Raw genomic sequence first — 13,230 nt, 5'->3', positions numbered from 1 at the left:
TAGCATAATTTTGGCTCTGTCTTGGAATATTCCTTTAGATTACTTCTTAGCAGAGAAGGTTTGGCCTTGTATTTAGGAGCATTTTCTCGTTAAGCTGATTAGTGTATGCACAAAAAAATGTATCTTACTCCCAGCCTATCTCTTAGTAGATCACATGCCCAGACATGTTTTCAGTCATAGAGAAAGGAGAGCTACAAGGTATATAAATGCAAATGCCAATCAAATACATAAAAAATGCTGCTGAGGGGAACAATACTTACAGATTTCACTGAGTTATATGCAAGCCACCCCTGTAGAAACCCTCAGATTTATCCCCAATTTAAGTCAGACTCTCCAAAGAAATATGTACCTGGAAAACATTATGTTGAGCCCAAGTAAAGTGTTCTAATTTTTAGAGATGTTTTAAATAATGGCCTTATGAAATATGTGGCCATATAAACTGTAAAGATATTACTGAAGTGTAGGCCATTATTTTTTTTAAGACTTACAGGAATATTTCTTTCTGCTCTCAATACTAGGAGATCTTTACCTGAACAACTGGCTTGCTTTTATATTTTAGGTATTGCTAATGTAAATGATCATGTTCATATTTTCACATTGGCAACTAGAATACTTACCTTGAAATTTGTGACTCACCATTAAATGTCTATAGGACTTCAGAGGATAATATATTTTTGAAATAATCCTTTCCACAGCTATATTTTTATCTTAATATTTCATTTTCTATTCTATTTCATTGTTTCTATTCTTTGACTTAGTAACTTTGAAGAATCTATTTTTTCATTTAATAAATTTGAGGAACACTTTGTGATATGAAGTTTACCTTATGAATCTCCCAAATACAAAAGACTGAGTGCTTATTTTTGCTTCTACAGTAACTAATTCACATGCTGAGCTGCTGGGTTTCAGAACTCTAGAATACTGTACCTGCCACTATCCCAAGGATAGGTATGATAACTATAAACACAAGGAGATAAAGGGCAATCAGGGCAGCTTTGAAGGACTTCAGTTTCTTTGGAAAGGCAGGGCCATTTTTAAAATCTAAAAAACAAAAGCCCAAACTATTGTTAGAAAACTTAATCTTACTTAATTATAATTTTTATGATCTGCAGTTATATTGTAACTACCAAGCCTACTGAAATAAAAAAGAGGGTGGGGGGAGATAGGTCCTTGTTTATTCAGTAGGAAGAAAAAGGGACAATCACAGTCTAAGCCAATATTGGCATCACTGTGGACATTTGATTTACTTAGCCATGAACTAAGCATGCATGAAAAAGTGAGTATCTTCTACAGTTTGTACTTGTCTCATTTGGGGGCACTGGTTGATACATTCTAATATTCATACCAACATATGCAAACAATTTTATTCTTCTGTTTCATATGGGAATATATTCTGGTTGAAAATAAAAACCCCCAAGTAACTATGTAACTATGATTTTTTTTCTTATATTAAGTCAGATAAGAGAAACATTTATTTTCTATGATGATTATACTAATACAGTTTTCTTTTTATAATCCAATCTCTATAACTTTGTATTTGGATACCTCTTATGATGTGAGTAAAATGTAAAATAAAAAATAAACAAAAATTCACATTTTGACTAAATTTTGAAATAAATCAATTAAGTTCATCCTCTGTATATATTAGAAAATATTATACATTTCAGTATTATTAACTTATAATAAACAGTGATTCACATAATGGGTACTAATTGTGGAAAAGATAACTTGATGTAGAAGAAATCTCAGTAGAAGAGGAAGACATTTCTCAGATTAAGTTAATAAAACCATTTATTAAAATATTTTTCCTATGGCCATTGCTCTTGTTGCTCATTTTTTTTTAAAAAGTAAATTTTGTTTTCAGGTTGTAAACTCCAAAATTAAAAACAAAAGTTCAGACAGTGCTCAATAATGTTCTATGAGGAAATGAAAGGAAAAGGAGAAAAAATTTTAAGAAGTAAAGATAAGCCCTAGCTGGTTTGGCTCAGCAGAGGGACCATCGTCTTGTGGACCAAAGAGTCCCAGGTTCGCTTCCAGTCAAGAGCATGTGCATTGATTGCAGGCTCCTCCGGGTCTGGGCCCTGGTCGGGGCTTGTGCAGGAGGCAACCAATCCATGTGTTTCTTGCACATCAGTATTTCTCTCTGTCTTCCCCCCTCTCTTCTACTCTCTAAAAAACAATCAATAGAGATCAACCAAGGACTTGTATGCATGCATATAAGCAAAACCAACAGATACAATACATTGTGGGGGGAGGGAGGAAGGGGGAGGATGAGGGCAAGTGCCAGGGGATAGGGGAGGGGGGTCAATGGGAAAAAAGAAAAAAAGGAGACATATGTACTACTATTTGTAATACCTTAAACAATAAAACAAAAACAAACAAAAAAAAAGCAATCAATGGAAAAATTTCCTTAAGTGAGGACTAACGAAACAAAACAAAAGAAATATAAGAAAAATAAAATAAAGGGAAACAATAAGGATAGATCTAAGGAAAAAGAACCACCCACAATACAAGCAAGATGGGGTATTCCATCCGCCAGATTGACTAAGCCTGAAACCCAGGAGTCATCATCTCCTTTACCTCCAATTTATAATCACAAATAATCTATAAGCTGCCATTTAAAAACCCTCAAATGTGTTATTGTGTGTTTGTTTCGTGTTTGTTTTTGTTTTGGTTATTTTGCCTTTGTTCTGTTCCCATTGGCTCTGTTCTCCTTCCTCAATCTCTCAACATCTCCACCTTTAAAAGCTTTTACTGTTATCTTTTTCCTTGTCTCACTGGTGCCTCATCCACCATCTATTGTTAACACAGCATATAAGATCCATCATGTCTTGCAGTGGTGGTCTGTATTTCAGGTTTTTCTATGTATGAATTCATATACGATCCTGTAACTTTGCATTTGCTGCTTCCTCTAACTGAAATATCTCTATGGCTCCTTCCCCACCCACCTCAACGCCTGGTAAATGCACTTAAGGCTTAGCAGAATTAAAGCACCTCTGTCCTCACACTAAATGGACCTATCCAGATACAAATACTGCTTCTTTTGAAGTCTTCTGGTACCCTGCACAAACATCTGTTTCAGTACTGTTATGTGCAGAATTGTGTTTCTCAAAAAACTATCTGTTGAAAACTAATGTGAACTTATTTGGAAAAAGGATGTTTGTAGATATGATCAAGTGAGGCATACTGCATTAGGGTGGGGCCGAATCCACTGATTAATGTCTTTAGGATAAGAGGACTTGGAGACACCAGGGGAGAAGACCACGTGTAGATGGAGGCAGAGATTGCAGTGATGAAGTTACAAGCAAAGGAGCGGTACTAAATATTACCAGGAGCCACTAACAGGGGTGGGCAAACTTTTTGACTCGAGGGCCACAATGGGTTCTTAAACTGGACCGGAGGGCCAGAACAAAAGCATGGATGGAGTGTTTGTGTGAACTAATATAAATTCAAAGTAAAGGAGCGGAGGGGAGAGCAAGAGAACCCTCCGCTCTTTCGGCTCCGTGGGCTGGATAGAACAGCCGAACGGGCCGTATCCGGCCCGCGGGCCATAGTTTGCCCACGGCTGCACTAGAAGCTAGAAAGAGGCAAGAAAGTATTCTGAGCCTAGAGCCTTCAAAGGGCGTATGGCCTTGCTGAGACCTTGACTTAGACTTCTGGCCTTTGGAGGTGTCAGAGAATAAATGTCTGTTGTTTTAAGGCACCTACTTTGTAGTAATTTGTTACAGCAGCCACAGGAAACTAATACAAGTACCAACCACCTATGTGTTTCTTTTTTAATTTATCTTTATTGTTGAAAGTTATACAGATGTACCCTTTATTTTCCCCATTGACCCTTCTAGCCCATCCCCTCCCCCTAGGCCTTCACCACCCTATTGTCTGTGTCCATGGGCTCTGCATATATGTGATATAAATTCTTTGGTTAATCTCTTCCCACCCACCCTGCCTTCCCTCATGGTGCTACAATCACAGACATCTCCAGGACCTAGTCCAGTGGCTGGGAAATCAGGTAACTCAATCAATCTCATGGATTCATTTAATGTATTATAATGTTTCCTTACTTCAATTTAAGTTTATTTTGTATTTTCTCTCAAGACAGGGAAAGACCTGTTTATCCAATAAGTCTTATTTTAACAGTCATACACATTGAAGGTAGGTTACAAGACTAATTTTACATCGTGTCAATAACTCTAAGGACAACCTCCCTGGGCATCCCACCCTTCCTCTACTTACTCAGAGGTAACAAAGCTGTCAGTGATCGAGCATCAAACTTCACAGATTGTGAACAGCTGTCAGTGTCCCCCTCTTGATCAGAAAAGCTATCCCACTGTGCCATACTTCTATTAAACACATGGAAAAACATTAATTACACATAAAATGGTTAGGACCCTTTGGCATAATGTTTCCAACTGAATTTTAGAATTAAAATTCAATTTGAGCAAGAAAACATAATTAACTAACTAAATTTACATATCTACCATATATATCAATAAGTTTTAATTGTAACAGTGAGATAGACTTACATAGGACCTACTCATGTATCTTTCTACGTACACATGTACATATTTCCTGTGGTCTTTCATCAGAACTTTATGAGCCAGTTTTTCTTTTGCCAAGGCATCTGTTTATCATTTTGGGCAGAAAAAAATCTAATCAGTAGTTAGGAATTACAGAAAAAACTTAGTTTTGGTTTTCCTTTTTCTTACTTGTATTTATTTACTTATTTTTTGGGACTCCTCATTATACACTGGCAGCATCATAAATATGTCTTTGTACCTTTTTTCTAAAATTACTGATTTCAGAGAGAGAGGAAGGGAGAGGGATAGAGAGACAGAAACATTGATGCCATGACCTCCTGGTTCATGGGCCTACACTCAACCACTGAGCCACACTGGCTGGGCTATCCTTGTACCTTTTAAAGCACAATCCATAATCTGTGATACAATCTATAGCTATGTGTCTTGAAAATGCATCAGAATCATTTGAAAGGCTTGATTAAAAACAGATTGATGGGCTTTACCCTCAGTTTCCAATGTTTGTGGTGGAAGAGTCAAGAATTTGCAAATCCAACTAATTCTCTAGTAATGCTGCAGCTTGGAATCTGAGGATCACATTTTAAAAACATTTTCCATGAAAATAAATTACACTACTTTTTCTTGGAAACAGTTCAGTTCATTTGATTGATAAATTTACAAAATAAAATATTCTTAATAAATATTTGTTGAATAAATGATCTGATTTGTGTTTGGTCAGGTATTACAAATCAGATCATTTATTCAACAAGAATATTTTATTTTGTAAGTTTATCAATCAAATGAACTGAACTGTTGGGACAGTTAGTTGGGACAAATTCCTATTATGTACCAGCACCTCATATACTGTGCAAGTCACTAGACAGCCAAGATCAAGTCACATATATTAGTTTTTTTATTTATTTTTATTTTTTAAACTAGAGGCCCAGTGCATGAAAATTCATGCACTGAAGGGGGGGTCCCTCAGCCCAGCCTGCCCCCTCTCACAGTCTGGGAGCCCTCAGGGGTGGGAGGCGACCTGGTGATCAGGGGAAGGTGACCCCATCACACCTCTGCTGCTGCTACTTCCAGCAGCGCAAATCTCGGCTGGCCCTGGTTACCTGAGCCTTGGGCAGCCCTGGGCGGCTGGGCAGCCGACATCTGAGGCTTGCCTGTGCCTCAAGCTGGCTCTGGGTGGCTGGGAAGCTGACATATGAGGCTTGCCTGCACCTCAGGCCAGCTCTGGGCAGTTGGGCAGCCACCATCTGAGGCTTGCCTGCACCTCGGGCATTGGCTGGGCAGCTGCCATCCGAGGCTTGCCTGCGCCTCGGGCCGGCCCTGGGTGGCTGGGGGACTGAGGGTACAGGGGGACTCTAGAGGCGGGTGGGCCCAGCCTTGCCACATGCCTGCCACCCCAGTGGGGCTGAGGGGACTGGGCGCCGCCATCTTGTGGCTGTGGGCGCTGCCATCTTTGAGGGTGGGGCAGTCAATTAGCATATACCCTCCTTATTAGCTGTGGGCACTGCCATCTTTGCAACAGCATGAGGGTCAATTAGCATATTCCCTCTCTATTAGATAGGACAAGATAGAAGTTTGGAGATAGGGGGACCAAAAAAGTGTGCTTCTGCTGACAGAGAATTTCTTGGTAAATAGGTTTTGACCTTAATTCAAATTTTTTTCCTATTCTACACTCTTCTTTTTATAGCTTCCTTAAACATGAACCAAATGTTAGGGCTGGGTGATTGTAGTGCACTATTAAGGCACTGCCACTCGCCTGTTCCTAATAAGCATCATTTTCTTGTTGTCAGGCCCACCGGCATCTAGCAATGGCTATATCCCACTATAGCTCTCAAGAGAACATTACTAACATTTTGGTTGGGACAATTTTTTTTTTTTTTTGCAAATGACAGTCTTAGTTGTATTTTAAAGAGGAAAAGAAAGTAGCAAATTCAGAAAGATAATACAGTGATCTGATTTTGGCCTCAATAAGTTAAAATGAATGTTATTTCTTATCCATATACGTGCTCAGAATTCCCACATGTATGTTTTCATAAATTTGCAATTTAGAACCTACAGGTCTGTTTTGGTTTAAAGGACTTTTCTTGGGAGAAAGAAAGAATTCCACTTTTTTCTCCTTTTTTTTTAAAGGTGGATCTAGAATGCTAGATGCTCCATCATAAATATATATATTTATGATGTATCCTGGGCCTCTGATATATATATATACCAGAGGCCCAGGATCCCTCAGCCCAGCCTGCACCCTCTCATAGTCCAGGAGCCATCAATCGGACATCCTTAGTGCTGCTGTGGAGGTGGGAGAGGCTCTTGCCACCGCCGCTGTGCTTGCCAGCCCTGAGCCCAGCTTCTGGTTGAGCAGTGCTCACCCTGTGGGATCGGGCCAAAACCAGCTCTCCGATATTCCCCCAAGGAGTCCCAGATTTCGACAGGGTGCAGGCCAGGCCAAGGCACCTCACCGGTGCATGATCGAGGACGGGGAGAGACATGGGAGGTTGGCCAGCCGGGGAGGGACTGCAGGAGGGCTCCTGGGCATGTCCGACCCCTCTCGCTCAGTTCTGATCAGCAGGACCCCAGCAGCAAGCTAACCTACCGGTCAGAGCATCTGCCCCCTGGTGGTCAGTGCATGTCATAGCGAGAGGTTGAGCTGCCTTAGCATATCGTTAGCATATTATGCTTTGATTGGTTGAAGAGCCAACTGGTAGACCGGACACTTAGCATAATATTAGATTTTATTATATAGGATGGTAAGTATTGGGATATTTTTCAATCAATAACTTTAAGATGGAAATACCTATTCCTTCATGTAGGCTAGTCCAACAAATTCCTATTATGTACCATCACCTCATATACTGTGTACGTCACTAGACAGCCAAGATCGATGTGCATAGAACATTTTCAAGCACCAAAGATCTTATGCACCAATATAAAAGGCTAAAATATATAAATTATCACCAGATAAATTATATATATATATATATATATATATATATATATACACATACATACTTATACATATACATATATCCAGCTGTGATCTTATTTCTGATCCAGCTCAAAATCATTTCTTTAAATAATACAACTAGCTACAATGGTATATTTTCCACATCAACCTAATTTTTATTTTTCCCAGGTTTACTGGTGTTGGCATATGTCTATTTATATCATCTGTTTATTATAATCATTTATTTCTATTTTTTATGCAGAGAGACACACATGATAAAGTCAGATGTAAAGATAAATAGAGATGCCAGCCAAGCATAGTCACTTCAACCAAAGGCCAGGGTCTATTCTAGTTCACTCTCATCCACCAGACCCATATCTGATTGCATGGCAACTCATGACTTCCTCCTCCATTCCTTCCACTCTAGTCCATTTTTTTTTTTTTTTAATTTCAGCTCATTTTTCTCTATCCCAGCTAGGCTCCTTGGGTAGTAGAAATGGAGTTGTCAATGAAAGGGGAGAATCCAAGAGATATTTAAAAAGAGAAGGAAATGAAAAAACTTGATGAGCAAGCATCAAAATATAACACTTTAACAAATACTAGGAGAAAAATATCAAACAGAAAGTATGTTTCAGGAAAAAAATATGGAGAACATAAACTTGAGAACAAATATATTTAATGAGCAAGTAAAGGAAGAAGAATCAGCATTAAAGGTAAGGAAGAACCTTTGACACTATACTAGAAGAAGGCCGGATCATGAAATAGGACAAAGAATTCCAAGGCATGTAAGAACATCCATAAGCTGCCTGCTACATGGAATTTGAGCTGTTTTGCTTCTATGGTAGAGAAGCAGATTCTTGAGAAATCAAGAAACTGTAAATGTGTAAAAATGATAGGCTGTGAGTATGTAAACCAGAAATTTGGTCATGTTCATCCTCTTATATTGAGGAGATACTGAAGATTGCACTGAGATAGTACATCGAGGGAAGTTTTATTTTTCCCTCCTTATTCCTCCTCATCTCCCAACTTATTAACATTGGATTGTCCCAGGTCTCAGTTCTTGTCCTCTTTCTGTATTATTCATCCCCTTGGTGTTCTCACTAGCCTCACTGCTTTAAATACAAACTTGAAGGCTGGTTGATAACTCTTACATTGATGTCTGTTGCCCAGAACTCTCCTCTTAACTCCAGACCTTACTAGTATATGCAACGGTCTTACAGCATCACAACTTGGATTTCCTTATGGCCCAAACCTAGGGGTCTTCCTTATCTCATACTCCACATTCAATCCATTGTCACCTTCCCTTCTGCCATCCTAGTTGGAGCCCCATCATCTTTCTCAACTTGTCTCTCAGCTTCACTCTTACTCTTTCCATTTTATATGCTTATTTATTCTCCATACTACCTGGAGAGTGTTCCTCTCACAAAGCAAGTCAGATCATGTCACTCCATGGCTCAAAACCTGTGAACACCTTCCCATCTCATTCAGCTCCCCATTAAAACCTCACTCTCTTAGATAGACTGACATTTCTAGAGCCTCATATGTAAAATTACAACATATCTCTTTCACTTCCTCAAGTCCTTCCTGGCTTAATTTTTTGTTTGTTTTTCAAAAAAAATTTTCACTATCTAACTGATATGAAATACATTTTTCTTATTCATCATGTCTATTGTCTGTCTTCTTTCACGCAAGTTGGATCTATGATTCAGGAGTGTTTATCTCTTTAGTTCAATGACCAGAAAGTTCCTTGCACTTGTTAGATTCCAATTACATACATAAATACATTATAAGAAATTTCATAAATAAATGAAAGACAGTATTTTTTGCAAGATGACTAGGTTTCATATATAGGGTTATGCCTCAAGAAAAGCCTGTATTTCACTATTGTGAAAAACTTTAAAGTTGTTTTATACATTGGAAAATGAAAAAAATTTCTCTGAATTGTGTGTAAATAAGAAACTGAAACAAAACATTTCACCCTCAAAGTTCCCACTTTGCCTCAAACATACAAATTAGATTTACCACTAGATTACTTCAGTTCTTTACTGCATTATTATTGCAATTTTTAAATAATTTTAAAGAACATACACATATGAAGTTAGCAGCCAGTTTACAATTTATGTAGTTCATTTGTGCATTTAAATATTATTTCCAAGGTTAAGAGAAAAAGTAACTTCACATAAAGTTATAATTCCAACCAAATGTCAATGCACTGACAAAGGACTGTGAAATTTTCCGCGTTTGTATAATCTATTAAAAGCATGTTCTCATGGGAAGTGAAACACATCTCTGCAATATCAGCTTTTAGTAAAGTGCGTGAAAAGTTTACAGAAGCTGCCACAGGAAATCCATGTGAAAGAATTTCAATGTTAACTTGTTTGGAAATATGTCTTTTACGTTTTTCCTGTTGTTTGTTTATTATAAAAACATGATAACAATGTTTGAGGTAAACTGAAGGAAAGTTTCTATCATCCTTTGTCCTAATATAAGAAAAATATACTTCCATACTTTTACATAAAATTTGAGTCTTTGTACCTAAATATCCATGTTACTTAGTTGATTCATAATGACATTATCATTTGGTCTTATATATTTCCCTTAAAATCGTATCAATATTTTATATTTCAAATTATTTTTAATTTATAATTATGGGCTACATAATAACTCATTAAATACATGAATATTATTCATATAGTCATTTTTATAATGTGATTATTTTTAATTTTTCCCTTCTCCTTTGGAGGACAATATTTACTAATATAGATAATGTAAATATTTTCATAATATCTGTCTTCTTTAGAAATGTTATTTTAGGATAATTCACTGTATGTTAAAACTACCAGTTAGCAGAAAAACTGTTTTAAAATTCTTGGTATCTACTGCCTAACTGCTCTTTATAAAGATCATACAAATTTACAAAGATTACAGTCAAATATAAGTATGGCAGTATTAAAACAAATTCACCACTATTCAGTAATAATATTTACTTTAGAATCATTTTGACTTTGATAATAGTTAATACCTCATGGTGGCTTTTACTTATATTTTTTGTTATTAGTCTGTAAGAGATATCGGCATGTAACTATTTTTCTTCTTGGGTTTGTGTATTCATATCAATTGCTTACACATCCTCAGGAGATCTTTATATAGAGTTTATAAATAAACTCTTTATATGCAATGTACATTTTATGCAGACTTCCTTCTAAGACTGTTCCTATTCAGATTTGTCATCAAACTCTTAAGGTTAACGTTATCCTTAAGATTTGGGGTAAATAATAACTTTGTAACTTTTATTATTAATAAAAAAACTTTGATTTTGCATGAAAAGTTTAAAAAATGTGTATAAAATGAAAATAACTGACATATTTGAGAAACCAATAGCTCTACACTTAAGAAATGTGTCCATAAAGGGGATTAAGGTAAGAAATGGAAACAACTATATTGTGCCTGGTACTACTGATGCTCATCCTCGGTAGTGAAGGAAAAATAGCATCATTTTTTTAAAATATAAAGTCTAGGATTCAATATTGGTTGTGCAATTTCTGAACTATGTGACCTTTAACAAATATTTTTATTTATTTTATTGCAGTTTCTATATATATATATGTAAAATATGATTATAATTTAAAGATTTATTATGAGTATTTAAAATAATTTTTGTAAATTGCTTGGTACACAGACAACCATCAAAAAATGAATCACCTTTATTTTAAAATAACAATTCCTTTTTATCTGTACCTTTTCTATTTATCCTCACAGCAGCTCCATGAGGTACAGAGCAGTATGGCTCCATTTTACAAGGCTAGAAAACCAAGACCTAAAAGGTTTGAATAACTAGTTAATGTTGTAGAACTAAGGAGAGAGGAAGCTTAGATTTGTGTGTACTTCCAGAAAATCAGCTTTCTAACTATTGCATAAAACATTTATAATCTGAGTTCTATAACTTTTTTTTTATCTGAGAACACTAATCTCCATTTTATGCTGTGCAAATCTTACCCATTCTTTAAGATGAATCTAAATTCTAACAAATTCATGAACATTTTTTTAATAGTCCTTTCTCTCTTTGAAGTAATTTTGGCCTCTCCTATATTCCCATAGTAGTTGTCTATACACTTTCACACTAGTCAAGGTACCTAAAGTATATGTTATTATTATATTATATTATATTATATTATATTATATTATATTATATCATATCATATCAAGATGCTCAAGTTAAATCATTAACTTCCTGAAGATAGTAACTGTATTTTATATTTTGAGTGTATACTTCCCTACGACTAGTCCAGTGAAGTGCATATATAGATACACAACCAATAGTTCCTACATGAGCATGTAAAGCTAATAAAAGATATTAAAGCCACAAGTATAATGTGAAAATTAAGGAAATGTGTCCAATTAAAGTGTTTAATCATATTTTTAATAAAGCCAATATTTTTCAATAAAATATACAGTTATATGCTTAAAATTTCTTACCAGTTTAACCTGCAAAGTATATAGTATATTTTATGTATATATCTATGTACACACATATAGTGTCCATTCATGGAACACCTAGCACAAATTTCTATTTTTTTATCATTGAAACAACTAAACCAAATTATTAGTGCTACAATAAAAAAAAATCTACTAGAAATGATTGATTTTGTGTATATACACCTATATGTATCTCACACATCCTATACACACACCCACTATTAATTCTATAATTAATAGAATTTTGGAAAAACATTAAAATAAACTTACTTTACTGTTTGTCCTAAAGACGGCCGAACTGATTTATCCACTTCCCACTTTTTACAATTGAAGTGTAAAATCTTTATCACATAGTATTTCAGCATCTGATACATGAAGAAAGGAAATGACACACTGAGTGTTGAAAATCTTTCTTAACAATGCAATTCAATCGTACTCTCACCAAAGCACAAGTTTGCAAAATCTAAATCTGTCTTCCCATCTAGGACATTACAAAATAAAAAGAGAAGTAAGATGAAAAAGAAACAGGGGTTATTATACCAGGGAACAGAATATATGGCAGATTAATTCTCCCTTCTTATGATGTGTATGCCTTCTATAAATTCCTATTCTCTATTATCTTCTACTAGAGGCCAGGTGCACAAATTCATGCACCAGTGGGGTCCCTCAGCTTGGCCTGTGAGATTGGGCTGAAACTGGCTCTCTGACATCCCCCAAAGGGTCCTGGATTGCAAGAGGGCACAGGCCAGGCTGAGGGACTCCACCAGTGCATGATCTAGGCTGGGGAGGGACACAGGAAGTTGGCCATGTGGGGAGGGACTACAGGAGGGCTTCAGGGCATGTCTGGCCCATCTCACTCAGTCACAATTGGCCGGACCCCAGCAGCAAGCTAACCTACCAGTCTGAGTGTCTGCCCACCAGGAGGCAGTGCACATCCTAGTGACTGGTAGACTGTCTGCCCCCTGGTGGTCAGTGCATGTCATAGTGAGCGGTTGAGCTGCCTTAGCATATCATTAGCATATTACTCTTTGATTGGTTGAAAGGACAACCAGACGACTGGACACTTAGCATATTAGGCTTTTATTATATAGGGTTCTCATCTTATCCTCTTTCATACTATGTAAGTTTGTTGAGAAATTCCATGTTTAAGGTTTTTGTTTTTCTTTTTTTTTAAATATACATATTTTTATTGATTTCAGAGAGGAAGGGAGAGGAAGAGAAAGACAGAAATATCAGTGAGAGAGGGAGTCATTGATTGGCTGCCTCCTGCACAACCCACACTGA

General features: G+C 36.5%; 1 protein-coding gene across 2 annotated transcripts in view; it reads right to left on the bottom strand.

Annotated features, from left to right (window-relative positions):
- MSR1 (macrophage scavenger receptor 1) overlaps window positions 1-12,324 on the bottom strand; it is a 71,234-nt gene extending 58,910 nt beyond the window's left edge. Inside the window, exons 1-3 of one of the 2 annotated variants that reach the window (XM_080661011.1) lie at window positions 12,217-12,324; window positions 4,234-4,340; window positions 928-1,041 (exon numbers count right to left, since the gene is read on the bottom strand). In XM_080661011.1, coding sequence (XP_080517137.1) covers window positions 928-1,041; window positions 4,234-4,340; window positions 12,217-12,320 — 325 coding nt within the window. In that variant the 5' untranslated portion in view covers window positions 12,321-12,324. The remainder of the gene's footprint in view (window positions 1-927; window positions 1,042-4,233; window positions 4,341-12,216) is intronic. The other variant, XM_080661012.1, reaches the window with a different exon arrangement.
- Between the last annotated feature and the right edge of the window lie 906 nt (window positions 12,325-13,230).

Source organism: Plecotus auritus (assembly GCF_963455305.1).
Source record: "Plecotus auritus genome assembly, chromosome: 3".
Classification (NCBI taxonomy): Eukaryota; Metazoa; Chordata; class Mammalia; order Chiroptera; family Vespertilionidae; genus Plecotus; species Plecotus auritus.
Note: the sequence above shows the minus strand (reverse complement) of the source record. Positions and strands in the feature narration are given on the sequence as shown.